Source organism: Camellia sinensis, unplaced genomic scaffold (assembly GCF_055761805.1).
Source record: "Camellia sinensis isolate YWXY unplaced genomic scaffold, ASM5576180v1 Unanchor12, whole genome shotgun sequence".
In the NCBI taxonomy this organism is placed as follows: Eukaryota; Viridiplantae; Streptophyta; class Magnoliopsida; order Ericales; family Theaceae; genus Camellia; species Camellia sinensis.
In genome coordinates this window covers 5,280,346-5,301,295 of record NW_028128998.1, presented here as the reverse complement: position 1 = coordinate 5,301,295, position 20,950 = coordinate 5,280,346, and the positions used below count along the sequence as shown (strand labels likewise).

The window sequence follows — 20,950 nt, the reverse complement described above, 5'->3', positions numbered from 1 at the left end:
ATTCCCTTAACACACCCAAGAGACACTGCATGCATGGAAGGTTTAAAAATTCCATTGGAGACGTTCTGTCTTTAAAGGTCTGCATTGCCTCATGGTTAAGTCATTTTAAATGTGATGTTTGCTACAAGGTGCTCTAGATTAACAATCTTTCTACCCTACTGGTCTTATTTTGCCCTAGCTTATGCATTATGTTTGTTGAGCAGGCTGGAATGCAGATTTGCATCATCAATTGCTGCACAAGCAGATGCAATGTCCTCTTCCTTATCAATTTGAAATTTTTTCCTTTTTTCTCGGGAGCTGTACTGATATTTTGAATGTTTTGGTATCACACAATTTGTTTTTCCCATTTGGTCTTTTCCTTCACTGTTTGTGGATGGTGAGAAATAAGAGCGTGATTAATAGAGAAGCTAAAACTGGTGGTTTTTATTTATCAAAAAGGAAAAAGAAAAAGAAAAAATAAGCTAAAACTGATGCTTTACAGTGTTTTTTGTTCTTCAAGCTTGGAAAACTTTTGAAGTTGTGTGTCTAATTATTGCCAATGTGGAAATTTTGATGGTATTTGATGCAAGATTCTATTCTTGACTTTGAATCAGGCACCCAGGCCTAAGTGTAAGTCATGCCTCGAGTGCATCTAGGAGCTTGTTTTCATAAGAAATATAGAGGGTGAATTCTTTTGACATTGAGGGATGTGTTCATTTTTGTGTTACATTATTTGTTTATGATCATGTAGTGATACCTTGTTTTCTTTTATTGGATAGTTTGAAACTGGGATTTTTTTGTCGCTAGTTCGAAGATTTTGACACTCTTGGATTATTTGTGATTGTAGCAAAGGTTAGAGGGCATAGATGAGTCGTTGGCTTGATCATGGTTAGCTTCTGGAAAGTTCCCCAGATCATTTCCACTTCTAGGGAGGGTCAGTTGCGACATTTACAAATCTATGTTTGATGTTTGGTTCTGAACTCCCTTAGGAATTAGTGTTATGTTACATTATTTTATTGTATTTGAATGAAATATTTATATTATAATATAATAACTATATAAAATTATAAATTTTGTGTAAAGAAAAGAAAATATGTATAGTGCAGTGAGTTGTTTTTTCTTTTTGAATTTTGTGGAGCCAAAGGATTTATACTAGATATTAAATTCACAAACTATATACGCCCGTGTCTTTATATTATACTGAGCAATACCTTTGCAATATATATAAATACGTGTCAAAAGAGATATACAAAGATATATGGAGACAGAAAGTAATATATGTGACATGAATAAGGGCTCTATAACAAACAAGAGCTGCAGGACAATGTGGAGAAAATGAAGAGGTGTTGCTGTGGAGCGGACTGGCGGTGCTGTGGTGGCATGGAAAGGTGGCTGCAAGATTTCAAAGACAAAAAAATTGCCCATTTTAATCAGCTGAACTTAGGACTTCGGTTTTTTAGAAGGGGGAGAATTCTTGTGTTGTGAGTACATGTTCTTGAACTACAATATAATCTTAGTGCCCATAGATTGGCTGAGAAAAAAATTAATAAATTAATACACGTACTATATGCATATATTTAAGCTGAGTTGTTTGAGACTATTTCCCAATCAAACCCTGCCCAAATTCAAACTGTGGTGCGGATTTACAGCCAAGCTTAGCTTGAGGTTGATAGATAGTGGTCCAAGCACAACTGAAATTTGAGTTTAGCTTGGGTCATTGCCATTTGAACCCACCCAAGTTCAAATGCTATTTACATCTGATGCCCAATCTCTCTCTCTCTCTCTCTCTCATTGAACCAAAGGAATAGCAGGAAGCCATGTACAATTCATGACTCTGAAAAATGCTTTTCTAATAAAATTTCACATTGTGTATATTATATTGTAGGACCAAACGTAGCTGTTCAGCCTTTTGCCTATGACAATACCTGGAGTCTCACAGAAAAATTGATTTGAATAGATTGTTCATTCAACCAATTGAGAAAATCGTGTCCTTGCTGTAATAAATTGAGTTGGGGTTATAAACTTATTGTTGAAGCCTCCATGAAAAAACTTAGAAAATATGAGGAAGAAGAACTCCGAAAATATGAGGAAGAAGGAATATATTTCTGTTATATTCAAAACTTCTTATTTTACAAGACCAAATGACACTCCTTATATAGGAGATATTACAAACATCATTATAACCCATTATATGCCACTTACATATTATATATTACCACTATTTACCACTATGATATTATATACATGCCACTATCTACCACCAACACCACTATCATATTCTATACATGCCACTATCTACCACCAACACCACTATCATATTATATACATGCCACTATCTTATTATATGCATTAACACAAATTTCCAGCACTCCCCCTCAAGCTGGTTTGAAGATATCTTCCATAGCCAGCTTGCTAGTCAGCTTATCAAATTGCTTCTTGTGTAGTCCCTTCGTTAGCACATCAGCTAATTGTTCACCTGTTGGAAGGTAGGTCATACAGATTATGCCAGCATTGATTTTCTCCTTGATGAAATGTTTATCCACTTCTATATGTTTTGTGCGATCATGTAGAACTGGATTATGAGCTATAGATATAGCTGCTTTGTTGTCACAATAGACCTTCATAGGTGTCGGGTGAGAAAGCTTTAATTCTTCAAGAATTCTTTTAATCCACATTACTTCACAGATTCCATGGGCAACAGCTCTGAACTCTGTTTCTGCACTACTTCTAGCTACCACATTCTGTTTTTTACTCCGCCATGTAACTAGGTTCCCACCTACAAAGGAGCAGTATCCGGATGTTGATCTCCTGTCTGTAACACTTCCTGCCCAGTCTGCATCTGTGTATACTTCAACTTGAAGATGTCCATGTTTCTTGAACAGTAAGCCTCTCCCTGGAGTTCCTTTCAAATATCTTAAGATCTTATAAACGGCCTCAAAATGCTCTGTCCCTGGTGAGTACATGAACTGACTTACCATGCTGACTGCAAAGGCAATATCAGGCCGCGTATGAGACAAGTAAATCAATTTCCCGACAAGTCGCTGATATTGTTCCCTCTCTTTGACTTCTTCAGCCTTAGCAGCTTGTAACTTCAAGTTAGGCTCGATCGGAGTCTCCACCATCTTACAACCAAGCATACCTGTTTCTCCAAGGAGATCAAGAACATATTTTCTCTGATTAACGAATATACCTTCCTTGGATCTTGCAAATTTCATTCCGAGGAAATACTTGAGGGCTCCCAGATCCTTAATGTGAAATTCTTTTGCGAGTTTGTCTTTGAGGGCTGCTAACTCTGCTTCATCATTACCAGTTAAAATGATGTCATCAACATAAACAATCAAAATTGCAATTTTACTGTTTTTTGAATGTTTATAAAATATTGTGTGATCTGCTTGACTCTGCGAGAAGCCACAACTGATAACTGCCTTCCCAAAGCGTTCAAACCACGCTCTTGGTGATTGTTTGAGTCCGTATAATGACTTGTTCAATCTGCATACTCTGTCGCTTCCAAGTCTCTGCTCAAATCCCGGCGGTAGGCTCATGAACACTTCCTCTTCAAGATCACCATTGAGAAATGCATTTTTAATGTCAAGTTGATGTAGAGGCCAATCTGAATTTACTGCAAGAGATAACAGTACTCTGATGGAATTTATTTTAGCAACAGGAGCAAACGTCTCCTGATAGTCGATCCCATAAGTTTGAGTGAAGCCTTTAGCCACCAGTCTCGCCTTGTATCTCTCAACGCTTCCATCTGCGTTACATTTTATCGTAAACACCCATTTACACCCAACTGTTTTCTTGTCTTTGGGTAGATCAACTATCTCCCAAGTACCACTTCTCCTTAAAGCATTCATCTCCTCCATGATTGCTAATTTCCAATTCGGATCATCCAATGCTTCCTGTATATTCCTTGGAACAAACAAGTGTGAAATCCTAGATGTGAAAGCTCTATGGTTTTTAGACAGTCTTTGATAGGAGAGGTAATTTGCAATAGGATGTTTAATGCAATTTCGGACACCTTTCCTAATTGCTATAGGAACATCAAGGTCGGAAATAGAAGGAATAGGATTACCTAAAATTTCGATGCCAGAACTCGGGTGGACATTCGGGTCATTACGATGGACATTCGGGTCATTATTCCTCAGGTGAAATCGCTTCCTAGTATAAACCTGAAGCTCAGGATTTAGATCATTTTGTAGTACTTCTCTCCCTAAACAAGAATCTTCTTGACTAGGCAACCATAGAACTTGGTTCTCCTAAGTGATCATTATCAGACAGATGTGGTTTTTGTGTAGGATAAATGACATTGAGGAGCGGGATAGAAATATCCCAAAAACGGTCTTCTACTCCACTTGTCTCCCCCTGAAGAGAAGTGTTGGGGAAATAGGATTTTGTTTCCACAAATGACACATCCATACTCACATGAAATTTCTTGGTTTGAGGATCGAAACACTTATACCCCTTTTTGTTTGAGGAATAACCCAAAAAAACACATTTTATAGCACGGGGGTCAAGTTTTGAACGAAATTGACTGGGAACATGAACATAGGCAGTACATCCAAAAACTTTGGTGGGTAAATCAGAAAACAACCTCGTGTCAGGAAAAAAATTTTTTAGACAATCGAAAGGTGTTTTGTATGTTAACACCTTTGTAGGCATCCTGTTTATCAAATAAGAGGCTGTTAAAATTGCTTCGCCCCATAAATATTTAGGAACATGCATGTAAAACATTATAGCACGTGCTACTTCAAGTAGATGTTTATTTTTTCGTTCTGCAATGCCATTTTGTTGAGGGGTATCCCGACATGTAGATTGATGAAAAATCCCTTTTTTTTTTCAAAAACTCACCCAACTGCTCATTGAAATATTCTGTTCCATTATCAGAATGTAAAATACCAATTTTGGTTTGAAATTGGTTTTCAATCATATTGTAAAAATTTGTGAATAAATTTTTCACGTCAGATTTTTTATTCATCAAATAAATCCAACATAAGCGGGTATGGTCATCAATAAATGTAACAAACCATCTTTTACCAGAAAGAGTAGTGATTTTAGAAGGGCCCCAAACATCACTATGAATCAAATAAAAAGGTTTGGAAGCCTGGTAAGGTTTTGGCAAATAAGTAGAGCGACGAAATTTTGCAAAAATGCAACTTTCACAATGAAAAGAAGAACAATCAATCCCTTTAAATAATTCTGGAAATAAATATTTCAGATAAAGAAAACTAGGATGTCCTAGCCTATAGTGCCATAGCATTATTTTTTCTCGAACAGAGATTGAACTAGTACTATTAAAGCTCTGAGCTTTTTTATTACTAACAGGTACTTCATCAAAGTAGTAAAGACCTTCAAGCATCCTAGCACGCCCAATCATCATCCCCGAGTTCTGGTCCTGAAATTCACAATGGGATTCAAAAAATGTAACACGACAATTAGAATCCTTAGATAGTTTACTGACAGACAAAAGGTTACAGGCTAAGTTGGGGACGTGAAGAACAGCATTGAGATTAATTTTCTCAGTTAGTTTAATAAATCCTTTTCCTGCAATAGGTGAAAAACTACCATCGGCTATTCTGATTTTGTCATGACCAGAACAAGGGAAATAGGTACTAAATAAATGGGAAAAACTAGTCATGTGATCGGAGGCACCGGAATCTATGATCCACGGAGAGAAGTTTAGGCAAGAGAAGGCTTTAGGATTTCTACCTGTTTGTGCCAACAAAACACTAGGAGTACCGGATGAGGAGTTGGATTTTATCAGCTTTAAGAGTTGATCAATCTGCTCTTTGTTGAAGGGACCTGAATCGGCTTCATTAGCGGTAGGAAAGCCACGATTCTTCTCTCCTTGTTTGCTGCTTTTCCAGTTGACAGGTTTGCCATGGATCTTCCAACACGTTTTGCGTGTATGGCGAGGCTTGTTGCAAAAATCACACCAGACCCGTGGCTTATCATCAAACCTGCGCTGGTAATTTGCAGCCTTGTTGGCCGCAGCATCGCTAATTAAAGCAGAAATTTCAATTGATTCACCAGTACCTTTTTTCTTAAGCATGACGCTCCTTCGGCTCTCTTCCCTTCTGACTTCAGCAAATACTTCGCCAATGGATGGGAGAGGAGGTCTGCCAATAATTCTTCCTCGCACTTCATCGAACTCAATGTTGAGGCCGGCAAGAAACTTGTAAATACGGCTGTCTTCCACAGTTTTCTTGTGGTGGTTGCAGTCGTCAACCGATTTCCATTCGTATGTGTTAAAGATGTCAAGATCCTGCCACAACCTTTTCAACGAATTGAAATATTTGGTGACGGAATCATCTCCTTGACGAATCTCTCCCAACTTCAAAGTTAATTCGAAAACTTGAGATTGATTTCCTAGGTCAGAATACATCTGACTAACATTATCCCACAATTCTTGTGCAGTAGGATAGCACATGTAATTAGAGCTTATATCCTCCTCCATGGAATTGACCAACCATGTCATAACCATGGAGTTTTCAGCGTCCTAACTGTCGAACAGCGGATCATTAACAGCAGGAGCCTTCTTGTCACCAGTGATGTAACCGATCTTTCCTTGCCCACGGATATACATCCGGACAGATTGTGACCAGCGGAGAAAATTATCACCATTTAGGCGGATGGTGGTGATTTGGACAGAGTGAGAGTTGGACGTTTTTACTGGAATGGCAGCGGCAGGGGTTGAAGTGGTTTCAGACGTGACTTCCGACATGGCTATGACGGTTTTAGGGCTGCTGTGTTTTTTGTTGCTCTGATAACAACTTAGAAAAAATGAGGAAGAAGAACTCCGAAAATATGAGGAAGAAGGAATATATTTCTGTTATATTCAAAACTTCTTATTTTACAAGACCAAATGACACTCCTTATATAGGAGATATTACAAACATCATTATAACCCATTATATGCCACTTACATATTATATATTACCACTATCTACCACTATGATATTATATACATGCCACTATCTACCACCAACACCACTATCATATTCTATACATGCCACTATCTACCACCAACACCACTATCATATTCTATACATGCCACTATCTACCACCAACACCACTATCATATTATATACATGCCACTATCTTATTATATGCATTAACACAAATTTCCAGCAAAAAATGAAATAACTAGTTAGTCATGAAGGAGCTACATGTTTCAAAGATACTTGTTTTTGAATGATTGGTGAGTCTCAGTCATTTTGAGCTCATTTGCACCAGGCCAAACTAGGTGTGCTTAAAGTGAACATTGAACAAGCTTTTGCCTTGTCATTTCCAATTTCAGCCCTTGTATATTTTAGAGCCCAAATAATTTTTGTTTATAAGATAATGTTAACAGAAGGTCCGAGATTCTTTCCCCCTGATTTAAATACATTCCTTTACTTGATGAAAAACTTTTGGGCTCTGGAAATAATGCTTCAATAGAAAAGCTGTTTAGGGTCCCTAAATAGCTGAATATCAGGTCCTCCAAATATGTGTTCAAATGCCAAGTCTGTAACTTTTGAGTGGAAGTGGATGAGTCTTGTGCCAGCAGCATATGTTTGTCTGATCTATGCACAAAGCCCACAGTATCATTCATCATGTAAGAAACTTAATATCTTGTCATTTGGCATGATCTGATTATCTTGCTTGATTATGGATAACATGCCTAGCTTTAAAGGGACCCCACCCCACTCTGTGCCTAGTTTATCTAATGGATCATTTATATTTCAATCAGAATCTGTCTTTTTGCTTTTATCATTTTTAGGTTCTAGAATAACCCTTCTTTTTATTTTCTAGTTGTCTTACTGCTTCCTTCCATATGATGCTTTTGGAATGAACTGTATAATTTGAGTTGGGCAAGGTCAACTCTCTCTCATGTACCTCTTCTCTAGAGTTCTGACTGTCTGCTTGATTTTGAGAGCAGACTAGCTCAATGATGAGGGAACTTTTCTTAAACTATTGCTCCCTCCCACTTTAGAATTAGTTGTTTTTGTGAAAGATGTTTACACTAACCGTTTGTCACACACACACACACATAACCTCTTTCATTTAAAACATTACTGAAACATCTTGTTTCATTTGTAAAACAGATAAATGACCGCTATGAGTTCCCTCTACAACTCGATCTTGACAGAGAGGATGGCAGATATTTGTCACCTGAAGCAGATAGGAGTGTTCGCAACTTGTATACCCTTCACAGGTATTTATTCTTTTTTACATTATACCAGTGAGCCTCTCATTAATTTTCTTCCCAGAAAATTTTACTTAATGTATAGCTTTACACAATTTGTTTTGTTGAAATATATGCTCTCTTTAGATAAAATTATATGAAAATGTAAAGTGGCTTTATCTTATGCTAATAGGCCTCTGATTAATTTTCTTTCCAGGAAATCTTTGCATACCTTTACCGCTTTGTTTTGTGAAACATCTGCTCTCTTTAGATAAATTTATATGAAATTGTCAGGTGGCGCTTTTTTTGCATGTTTCCTTACTTCTCTGTTTATTGCTTTTCTTCCAATATATCCAATATGTTGATAACAAATATCAACTTAGAAAATGGTATCTAATTGTAGATCTTTTTAAAAAAAATCCTCATCTTATGTTTGCTAAATTTAAAGGGGAAAGATGTCTTCTCTTCCTGCTTGGTGGTTGGATGATGAGATGAAGAACAAAATTTCGTTTTGTTTCTATCAATGGCCGAAACATTTCTGTTTCCTAGGAAACCATAACGAAATAACAGTGGCATAGCAAAATTTCAATGTTTCCATTGAAATATACCAAAACACAGTGAAACACTAGAGAACATACCGCAACAATGAGTTATTTCGACACCTATTAAGAACATTTAACAATGCTTATTTCTATTTGCCTCTTTTTGTCAAAAGAAAATACTTGAGAATATATAAAAATATTAAATTTATTAGAGAATTTAAGAAACTTAAAAACAAAAGAGAAGAGATAGAAAGGAGAAAATAAACATGCATGATTAAGCCACTTATTTTCCTTCTTTCTTTGTTACTGCAATGTACTTTGTTTTTTCTGTTTTCGTTCCTTTTGCTATCAGAATTTTGCATTTTCCAAATGTATTTTCTTACAATGGCAAACCAATAACTAAGTTTTTAAACCTTGTTTATGAGCTTCTAATATTCATAGAGCTCAACATGTTCAATTATTTAATTATTCCGAATGTATTAACATTTATATAGGTTTTGGTTTTTGTTCTCAAATGTTTTTTCCCCCTCCTCATTTCACTTATGTTTTCGAAAATTCATTTCAAAACATTTCCGTTTCCAAGCTAACCAAAAGAACATACCGAAACAAAATTTTGATCCTTGTGATATGGAACCAAGTATAAGGTTATGGGTTCAAGCCTCAATGGGAGGCAGCCTCCATGGATCCATTGAAACCTCTCCCCAAAGAAAAACCTGAGAACAAAAGAGGAAGGTGGATTCTTGATTACTGTTGTATGACTCTTTGGTCAATGTAGCACTTTCCTCTCTTTTTCCCTCCCCTGGAAAAAAATGAAATTCTGACAAAGGAATTGAAGTGGTGTGGCATCTTTATACTATATTGGCCACATATTTCAATTATATAGCACTCCAGAATTACATGTCCTTATCACACATTTTCATCTCTCCTTTTGATGTGAATGGAGATGTATTTTATTCATTTGTGTTATCTGTGTCATCATTTATTATTTCCTTTTTCATTTTCTCATTATTTTTTATTTTGTTGGGGCATGATTTTTTGTTTTCTGTTCAGATAGTATTATATGTCCAAGAAAATTAGATTTTATGCGAAAAGTACATTGTAGACTTCCATAATACCTTTTCTTTTGATTTTTGATTTTAGTAATTGTGATTGATGGATATCAGCATGTAATTGACACTCTGTATCGCAATGGTTATAACGAAGTATTGCTTGTTTGCAGTGTTTTGGTTCATAGTGGTGGGGTGCATGGTGGACATTATTATGCTTATATCAGGCCAACCCTCTCTGAGCAGTGGTATGCATATATGTTTGTACTGTTTTTTGCTCTTTTTGATTGTTAGTTTTTGTTGGTTATATGTTTAACCTATATATTTTGCTTAACATTGCTCAGCAAAGCTTTGAAGGCTAAAAAGCACGAACACACGGACCCATGACATGATGCAATATGTTCACACATAAATTTTAAAAAAATGCAGGACATGATATATGGGGGACACACAGTATAGTTTTATATATTTATTAGGGTGGCGATAATGCCATTTATGCTTACATGGATATTATAATGGTTTGACATTTTTACCCTCGAAGCATTCAATCTCTGTTTACATGACTTTAACACTCTCTTCATTCCTCCTTTCTTCTGCGTTCACATTCCACAATATTAAACAACTCTCTTTCCCACCCAATGTTTCTCTCTGCTTTTTAGTCGAGATTGATGTTTTGGTTCAATCTCTCTAATTTTCTGTCTCTTTTAAATCATTTTTTACTGTACTTTCCTTCCTACTTCAATTAACAATTTCTGGCAGCAGCCCATATAGTCTACCTTACCAGTCCTCACCCCCCACCATTGTTGAGATCAGTAATCAAATATTGAGATGAAAAAAAATGAATACCACCATTGTTGCTTGCCCCATGGTTCTCTTCAAGAAATTAAGGTTCACCCATGCCAATCATGCCGTTGCTTCCATCAACCCCCCCCCCTCTCCCACCATTGACTCCTCCTGTTATTGCTTCCTTCCAGCAACAGCGTAAGGTCATTGTCATCAGTCACAACTTCTACGCTTCTCCCATCTTGTCCCCACCTCTCTCTATTTGGGTGATTTGGGTCTTTGGTTCGGTCTGTGATGATTTGGGCGTCCTGATTGAAGAGATACTCAAATAGTTGCATAATACACTGGCCGGCGAGTTTGATGGCGATAAGAAGCTGAATCGACAAGCATGAAAACCATAGAGTCAATACTTTAGAAAAATTGGGTAGAAAAAGGAGTGAGGAAGAAAGAAAAGATTTAAATGTAAAATAATAGGAAAGGAAAGATTGAATGGAGATAAAAAGAAGAAAATGTAAATAGAAGTGGAAGGTGAAGATTTGTTTGCTAACATATACACATTAGCATATACCGAGTGAGCTCTTTCTGGGTTTGGTTTGTATTTTTTCTATAAGAACAGTGTTGTAAAGGGAATAGAAGGGGTCCTGGCTTTGATAATGGAACAATGGTGGTGGAATAAAGGAGGTGAGGTGGTAGTTTGGTTGGTGTTAATGGTGGGTGGATAGTCTAGGTTTGAGGAATGTAGTTTGATTGATGAATGGAGTGTTAGTGCATATGTATGGGTGGTTTGATTTGTAGAGAGAATGTAAGACTGAAGAGGGAGAAAGAGAGTGAGAGTGGCAAAAAGAGAGACTGAGGGTAAAATGACAGACTGATATAATGTGCATGGAAGCATAAAATGAGTTTGTGGCATTGTTGCCTGACTATTTATTATGTGTCATATATTTTTTAATATTTTATTTAAAGATAATGAAAAAATGCAACATAACACTAACTAAAATTGAAAACCCACATATTCCATCCTTGGCTTAAACATCTAGATATAATAACAATAGCATTCCATCAAAAATGTTAAAGTGATAAAATAAAGTTGCAAATCATACATCGTCTAAAACAACAATTTTTATAATGAAAGAAACTTCATAGAAGCCAAAATATGAAGAAATAGATATGCCTAGCTGCCATATTCTTTGGACAACGAATCTAATTGATAGAGGAAGCACCATAAAGATCAATAAGTGACCCACAAGTTTTTTTTTTTTTTTTAAATAAAAAAAAAGAAATCTAAATTTTTCTTTGCTGGTTATAGTGGTTTATATCATAACAATAAAAAATTAATAATTATACATTTCATTAAGCAGTTTATCCACTATTTAATTTTTTTTTTTTTTTCACATTCAAATAGTTAGGTTACCCACAACAAATGTAAGGAAAAAAAAAAAAACTGTTTTCTTTCTTGTTGAATGTGTCGCGAGCTTGTCCCTAACGTGTCCCAAGCGCATCTCCAGTGTGCCCGAGTGGAATTTAAATATTTTTTTTTTGGGACATTTCCTCTAGCATGTCCACTACATGTTCAGAGGGTGTTTCATGTCCGATATATGTTGGATACCAATATGCGGCCACTGGTGAGGTGTATGTGCTTCATAGTTTGAAGGAAATAAATATTTGTAATAATGTTTGCGTGATTGGTCGATTGTTGGCACAACAACATTGTTTTGTGCTATACTCTACCTTTCTTTGTGTTCCTTTGTACTCGTTGGCATTTTGAAGACTTTTTTTATCACTGCTTTAGTATTGTTTAGCAAGTACTTATACTTTGTTTTGAGGTTAGCTTTCAAATTATTGATATAGTGAATCATCTTTTAAGTTGTTACCATTTGGTTACGTCAGAATTCACTGCAAGTTGGGTGCATACAGGTTTAAATTTGATGATGAACGGGTAACAAAAGAGGACATGAAGAGGGCATTGGAGGAGCAGTATGGTGGTGAGGAAGAGGTAACCCTTTGTACAGTTATGAAATCTAAGTTTTCTGGTCTAGGTTATCCTAATCTTCAATTTAACTACTGTCTGTTCTGTACTATGCTTGTATCCAACAGCTACCACAGACAAATCCTGGGTTCAACAACTCTCCATTTAAGTTTACAAAATACTCTAATGCATATATGCTTGTGTATATACGCGAAAGTGATAAGGAGAAAATAATATGTAATGTCGATGAAAAGGACATAGCCGAACACCTTAGGGTAAGATTTTTGAATTGTTCTTGTGATTTGAGTTCCTGATATTGTTCTCCCCAATAAATTATACTGGGATCTGTGGACATCAAATTCAAGATAAGGTTGAAGAAAGAACAAGAAGAAAAAGAGCAAAAGAGAAAGGAAAAAGCAGAGGCACATCTTTATACCATCATAAAGGTTACAAAGACCTAAACTCTCCCCTTAAAGTTGTTACTTTTTTGCCAATTATGCATCTGCCTTATGGAATATTGTTTGCTAAATCAGTTATTTGATTCCTCAGGTTGCTCGTGATGAGGACCTTCTTGAACAGCTTGGAAGGGATGTATATTTTGATCTTGTGGATCATGACAAAGTTCGTAGTTTTCGTATCCAGAAACAGACACCTTTCAACCTTTTCAAGGTATTCTCTACGATTTTGATGTCATTGAATTTGGTTAGGTTTAGATGAGTTGTCTTTGTTGAATATTGGTTTATTTGGTATTTGATCATATATCTGCCTCCTGATATAAGTTAACTTGTTTGAAGGTTCATGTCTGAGAAAAGTAAATGAATGATTTTGTCTATTGGTAGGATTGTTCTGTCTTTATTTTCTTAGAAAGAAGAAGAATGCAGTGGATTTGATTTTGTAAGTTTGTTTAAAGTAATCTGTTTATTGCATGAATGGGCAATTGAAGCTTGGTTCAAGGTATTCTTTTCCCCCATTTCTTTGACTGTGGCACCTAAGAGCCCTCCTCAAGTTAATGCACATCTAAGAAGCATAAACACTTCTAAGATGCATTGGGCACGTGTCCAAATGTGTCTAGTTATCTTTTTTTTAATATATTTATAGAAATGGATATGCTTCGGACACTTGGGCTCACACACATATCTATTGCTTAGAGCCATAGACACACAAAACGGATCGTGAATTTGTGGAAATGCCTAAATGTATAATTGATCAAAAGCTCTATTTTCTTAGTGAATGATCAAAAGTACTAGTTTCTTAGAGAATTATTTATTCTTTGGCAATAATGTGACATATTCAAGTAATTCATAAAGTGAATATTACATATTTTGGGAATATTAAACTAACACTCTTTCTAAATAATTTGAGCACTAAGATTTTGGTACATTTGTTAATATCTAATTGATTTATGGTGCCTCTATAAACTATTTAATATTTTAAAATGTTTTGAACTGCTCATAAACTAATATTTAAGATAACAATTATAAATGTGGTATATTTTGGGAAATGTTATTCCCACTCCACTTCTTTATAATTGATGTAGTAGAATATATAGGGTAAGACCTCGTTTGGCAAATTCAACTTTTAGCCTAAAAGCCAAAAAATTACTAAAAAAATCAAAAAGTCAACAATCTATATAAAAAAAGTCAAAGATTCCCTTTTCTCTCTATTTTTTGCACATCTTTTTGTAAAAAATCAAAAAGTTACCCCAAACATTGTAGTTTCTTTTACCTCATATTTTAGCCAAAAAACTATGAAGTTACTAAAATAGCTTTTTCTCAAAAGTGTCAATTTGAGTTCTATGCTCAAGTGTCTTCAGTTCTCTACTAAGTCTTCTATTAGTTAGGCTATTAGTGGTCTTGGTCTATAGATTTGTGATGTAATTTCATTTGTACTTTGGGTTCTCTCTCTAACCCCTTAGGGTCTTACCCCCTAATTGGGGATTTGTTCTCTCTCGCTTGATTTTAGATTCTTGATTGCATCAATTTGGTATCAGAGCTTCAGATTCTATATCTAATTGTTCCAAATTGAAGCTAAATTCACCAATCAGATAGGAGGAACGTTACCAGTCCTTGCATGCAAGCCCTAATTGGTTGCTTCAACAGATTCACGTCTGGATTAGAAGTTGAATCGGCCACTGGTTCCTCATTGACCTAATCCAATCTATTGTTGCTACCTGTAGCCTTTACAAAGTTGTGAACTCAGAATACCAGATCTGGAACTTGTCGCGATCGTGATGTCCGCTTCGCGACTTGATCTCGATGTAGATTGAAGTCCCGAAAATGGGATTACATCTCGATTTGGAGTCATGAAACCTAGTTGGGGTGTTTCGAAGTCAGAAATTGGTTTTGCAAGTTGAATCGTAGCTCTCAGTGATTGAAGTTGAATCACGACTTCTGTCTGTGGATTTTCAAACTTGATCTCATCTCAACTAACAATTTTGAACCTTAACTAGATGTTTTACCTCCGGTCTGGCCTCGTTTTGTAGTCGCGACCTTCGATTAGATCATTTGGCACCTATTTAACTTTGTTTGAAGCTTGACTCATAGTTGTGATTTGAGTTTGGATCATTTTCAACCCTAGCTGCATCAACTCAAACAAGAATCTAGGTTTCAATTAGGTTTCAAACCCTAACTGAACAACGTATAGTGCAAAATCTCATTTCAAACCTTATGTTGTTGCTGGAAACCCTAAGCCTCCAAAAAAATAAAACCCAGATCTGATGCAAAAAGCTATGATGGCACTCTAATTCGTTATTTTGAACTTCGATTCGAATCGTGATCTCAAATTGACTGTTGATCGAGCATTGTGAATGATTTATAGAGCCAATTAACTATTTTGTGTGGTTTGATTGTCTCACAGTTCTCTGCATCTGAGTTTGATTAGTGAGATTGAGAATTAAGAGATCTCAAGTTTGGTTCAATTCCCCTCAGATCTAGTTCAAAATCCCTCAAATTTGGTTAGAATGTCTTCGATCCTTCCTTTTGTGTTCTTAAAGCCTAATTGAAGCCATCTTTGATGCGATTTGGTTTGATTCTCTTAGATTTGTATTCGAATTGGTTTGATTTTGACTGGTGTGTATTTGATTAGTTTAGATCTTGTGAGTGGCTTGAGTTTGGTTCGATTGTGGTTCGACTTCGGTTCACTTCTGCAGATTTTCCTCTTTGATTCAGTCAGAGTGTTTGTGCTTTGTTTGGATGGCTCAAAGAGGTAGAGGGCAGAGTTTATGCTATGAACATTAGTGATGATGTTGGTGCATATCTATCAATAGGAAGGAATGATGTTATTCAAAATCAAAATCATCGATATGAGATGAAACAAATGACTAGATCAGTTGTTGCTTTAGAAATGGTGTAGTAATTGCAACCTCTTGCAAGTAGGTAGTGGTAACTTTGCTAGCTTCAAAGAGCTTCTTTGAAGTTGTATGTTTGGTATTCCTTTATTCCTCTTAGGAAGTTGTTTTTGAGTTAAGTAGATTGCTTTTAGCAATTGTGTCTGGAGGAAGGAAAGGAGTGTGGTGTTGAATTCTAGCTCGTGATCAGTTTCTCTCAAGTTGTTCTTTTCTAGTGGATGCATAGTCAATCCTGTCAACTTGTCACATCCCTCAACCTTGTTTTGGAAGATGTCATTTGCCAACTTAGTGGTCTCGTCCCGGCAAGATGAGTACTTGTTTGCACTAGTCTACGGGTCAGAGCTGAAGAGGCTTAGGAAAATGGGAGTCTGTCTAAGCTTTAGCGACATGATTTTTATGGACATGATGGGACTTGTCAGTTGTGCGCCTATGGTTGTTTCACCAAGGAAGCAGTACAATGTATTCGTAGAAGGATGAGTTGTGAGATTCATGTTCATGTTGAGCACAGAGATTCATCACCTATTCCTCGCCTAAGGTTTATATGCATGGTATTGCATTGAGCTCACTCAATTATTGCTTAAACTCGAGGACAAGTTTCTTCAAGAGGAGGAGTGCTGTTGTAGTAGAATATATACGGTAAGTGTCAAAATGAGTTCTATGCTTAGCTCTATGCTTAAGTGTCTTAAGTTCTCTACTACGTGTTCTATTAGTTAGGCTATTAGTGGCCTTGGCCTATAAATATGCGATGTAATTTCATTTGTGCTTAGTTTTTGATTGAAGAATATACATATTTATTGGAGTAGAGCTTTAGGTAGCGTTTGGTAGAGTTTTAGAATTATGATTTGAGAATAGAGTTGTATTTTGAGTTTGTGAGTTTTGGAATTATGGTTTGAGTGTGAAAAATTTGTTTGGTTATGAGTTTTGAAAAGAGTGTTGAATTAAGTTTGAAATTTTTGATTTGACATATGATATTTGATTAAAAAACTTACAACTCATAACCAAACATGCAAATTCAAAATTCTATTCAAAGCTCATAAAAAATTTAAAAAAATTCCGAAAATATTTTTATTTCAAATATAAAAATAATAGGTGCCAAAAAAAAAAAAAACCGAACACTATTTTGGTCAACCGGTTGGCCTAACGTCCGGGAGGGTGACTGGGTAGACTTGTTTTCAAAATGGGTGTGGAATCAATTTTTGAAAACGCTAACCAAACATCACAGTAAAAGCAAAGGGTGGAATTAAATTTAGAAAGCTCTACCAAATAGAGCCTTAGTTTCTCTCTGTAACCCTTAAGGGTGTACCCCCTAATTCGGGATTTGTTCTCTCTCTCTCTCTCTCGATTTCAGATTTTTGATTGCATCAATAATTCATTTGAAAATTGATCTTTAGTGTCTAAAATTACACATGACATGATCAATGTTTTGAAACCCGAACCGTTGATCAAACCGGAAAATGGAGGGTCAAGGGTCATTGGTTCAACTGTTGGGTCAACCGGAATCAAACCGTGATGTCATAATTACCTCATAAATATATTTAAAATTATACTTAAATAGAGAATATAAGTATTTAAATAGTTTCATTTATATTAATTTTATATTTTAAGATATATATTTACATAATTATATTTAATGACTATATATATTTATAAAATATATTTATACTGATTATTTTAAATAAAATAAGATTTACTTTGAGATAATAAATTGAAGTTAATAAATACTTTAAGTAGTACAAAGTATTAATGAAGCATCATTGTAGCTCGGTGGTGGAAGTGTTGGAGACTATGCGGAAGGTCCAATGCTCAAACCTTGGTAACAGCATTTTTGCAATTTTCATAATCATGCATGTGGTGCTTCTTTGGGCTTCCAGCGCTGTTGGTTTTGTCACCTGACTACCGGTTCAGCCAGGTAGCCGGTTTAACTGTGGGTTTTTCTGGTTTAACAAAAATAGACCGGTTCAGAGCAAGGTTGTTAAAATCGGGATCCTACGTTGGATCGTTGGAGGTGTTTATAGGATCGGATCGTAGAATCGGATCGAGGATCGTAAGATCCTACCGAAAAAGACAAATTACATAATAATTTAATTTAAATAAATATTTCTTATAAAGTATACACAAAATGAACTTATATTCTATTAAAAAGAAGTGAAGATATTGTGAAAAATATAATACTCCATGTAAAATGTACATATAATATTATGCAATAGAAAACCCGACGGTAAAAGTTCTGTATTTTATCAAAAAAGAAGGTGAAGAAGAAGAAGAATTCTATAACAAAATACTTTACAATGTACAATAATGCATAAAAAGTGAAGAAAAAATATTTAACAATATTGGAAATGAAAATAGATTAAGAACTCAAAAGAGTAGCTTAGTCGAATGATAAGGTTTGTCGTTAGCATCCCTAGTGGAGCGGATTCGAGTCACAAAAATAATTTCTCCAGAAATTAGGATAAAGTTGCAATCATCTTACCATTCTTAGACTTCGCTAAAGCTAAGTTTGTTTTTCCGACTATTTAATTTTCTTAAATTACTGCAATATTTGAATATTTGTTTCCTAGTTCGTTTTTCTTAATCTATTTGATTCAATACTACTTAATTTTTAATATTTATTTTGACGACATAAATTGGTATTTAGACAACAAACATAAAATTTACAACAAAATATGTCATACAATACAAAACAAGGCTTATAAATTGGATCGGATAGGATCGGATTCGGATTGGGATTCCACGATCCTATAAGATCCCACTACTAGGATCGAAAGATCCTACCTACAAAGAGTTTTTTACATGATCCGGATCGATTGTACTCAAATGGATCGTAAGATCGTAGGATCGTAAGATCCGGATTGGGATTCTGATAACCATGGTTCAGAGTCTTAAACGGGTTTGGGGGTGCATCTGGACCGGAACTTGGGCCGGTCGACGGGTCAACTAATTGAACCTTCCGGTCTGGTGCAGTTTAATAAACATTGGACATGATTCCTATGCGCACTAGAAAACAAAATTTGAAGTGCATTTATAAAGAAGTGGTGTGGGAATAACGTAAAATGGACGCATTTTCCATATCGTTGTTCCCAAAAATAGGGGGAAGGTGAGGGAATGGATTAAGTGTATGAAACAAATTTCATAATTTCTTTAAAATAGAAATAAAAGTGTTTTTTTTATTTTATGTTTATGAATGGAAGTTTTAGTAGTTAATGTAGAAAATTATAAAATATGTGGAAAGGTTTTGTTGAGTTGAATTGAGTTCTTCTTACTTTTGATAGGCATTTTGCCATTTTCTGAAAAACTTTTAAGGAATGAAATCTGAAAATTTACTCTATGGTCTATTTTTAGGATAAAATATTTCGAAGTAATAATAAACAGCAAGTGAGTCTGGTTACGCATGTGCAAGCCAACACTTTTGACTTGAGTCAAACATGTATGTCATTGCTTCTGTGTATAATTATTGAACGATGCTTTGTTGAATCTATGATGTTACTATAAGCAAGGGTGCTCCTCATATAGCACTAATAATATTAAGTTCATATCCAGGAGGAAGTTGCCAAAGAGTTTGGTGTACCCGTGCAATTTCAACGTTTCTGGCTTTGGGCAAAGCGTCAAAACCACACATACCGTCCAAATCGCCCGTTGACACCTCAAGAGGAAGTTCAATCTGTAAAGACTTTCTGACTTTGCATCTTTTATTGTCTTTCAGTATACTTCTTTATGCATTTTTCATTTTTTATTTAATTGTTGTTATTATTTTTTTTGAGTTACTTCCACAACTCCATCGTGCAGGACTCCAAGACTCGCTCTTGCTTTGATGCACCTTAACAATATGTGTGTTTATTGATTTGTTTATCATCAGTTTTACATGACTCTTGCTTTTCCCCAAGTTAACCATGCTTTGTTGCACCTTCATTCTCTCATGTTTTGCCCTTTGATGTTTTAAAATATTCATTGTCTCATGGTTTACATCCCTTCCTAGTGACGGCTTGTTTTAAAGCCGTGAGCCCTGGCAAAGCAAACAATATCATTATTGTTTATGATGAGGGCCTACGTGGCCCGTTGGTGGTGGGTTTCATTAGAGTTGGTTGGGAGCGCCCATCTCTAGTGCAATTAGTGGACCAAGTTGGTAGGGGCAGTTCAAAACATTGATGTGGAACTTGGAGGTAAGAAGAGGGAGGTTTCTTTAGTCGGCTCAATTATATTGGGGCCTAAAGAAAATGCCCCTCATCTGTTTTACAGAAGAAAACTAATAGGCTTTTGGATTGGGAGCTTACCTGAGAGTTGCAAGGATGGGGGGAAAGACCCTGGCAATGTCAGGTGAACATCTGAATGAGAAGTTTGTCCAGATGAGGTAGAAGGTAAGGGGCTTGGGAAATTTTGGGGGTGGGGAAGATTTGATTACAGAAAGGGATGGATTGTTGCAGGAATCTGGGGCTCTAACGGGGGAAGTCTTGGGGGCTGGAAATGGGAGAAATTGGAGGAGTAGGGTGCAATGGTTATGGCAGAAAAATCATTGGCCTCGGTTGTTTGGGAAGAGGGGTGCAGTATACAGGGGTGTAAAGGCGTCATTCTTTTTTAAAAATCTTATAGTAACTAAAATCCCAGTCATGTGTTCTTGACAAGTATATCCTGTTACACTATATAGGCTATCATTAACGTTGAGAAACAAGCTGTGTTTTTGGTTATTCTGATTGGATGAATTTAGGGTGGCTGTTAGAGCCATTCATTTGCAAAGAATCATTCTTATATTCTCCCTCCCTCCATCCCACAATGTTATCTCTTTTGGGAATTTCAAATTTTTAAGTGGACATGCAATTAATGCACTCAAATTCAAATTAAAAAGCATTGGTTCTCAACATTGCCCTTTTTTTATTCACATTTTAAGTAACTGTTTATATGGGATAGTTTTGAAATTTTCAGAACAAAAAATTTATGCCTTAAGTTTTTTCCTTGCTTTGCTGGTAAGAAAATGGTTCACCTAATGCTTTTACCTTTAAAAGCTTCTGGATAATTAATGAATAGTTTCTTGTGCAATTCCAATTCCTTGTTTTGCCAATATATGTTGTTTTGATGCAGACAAATGCATTCACGTTTGTAAAAGAGCTTGAAGTATTTGACGCTTGTGGC

General features: G+C 35.8%; 1 protein-coding gene across 18 annotated transcripts in view; it reads left to right on the top strand.

Moving 5' to 3' along the window:
- LOC145814626 (ubiquitin C-terminal hydrolase 12-like) overlaps positions 1-20,950 on the top strand; it is a 37,511-nt gene that overhangs the window by 3,047 nt on the left and 13,514 nt on the right. For 17 of the 18 annotated variants that reach the window (XR_014357983.1, XR_014357982.1, XR_014357981.1 and 14 more), the window contains exons 7-13: positions 8,064-8,173; positions 9,905-9,979; positions 12,429-12,507; positions 12,609-12,755; positions 12,846-12,926; positions 13,030-13,149; positions 19,367-19,489. Coding sequence is in view for 14 of the 18 variants with exons in the window: in XM_082911541.1 (XP_082767667.1) it covers positions 8,064-8,173; positions 9,905-9,979; positions 12,429-12,507; positions 12,609-12,755; positions 12,846-12,926; positions 13,030-13,149; positions 19,367-19,489 (735 nt within the window). In the remaining 4 variants the exon portion in view is untranslated. The remainder of the gene's footprint in view (positions 1-8,063; positions 8,174-9,904; positions 9,980-12,428; positions 12,508-12,608; positions 12,756-12,845; positions 12,927-13,029; positions 13,150-19,366; positions 19,490-20,950) is intronic. The other variant, XM_082911542.1, reaches the window with a different exon arrangement.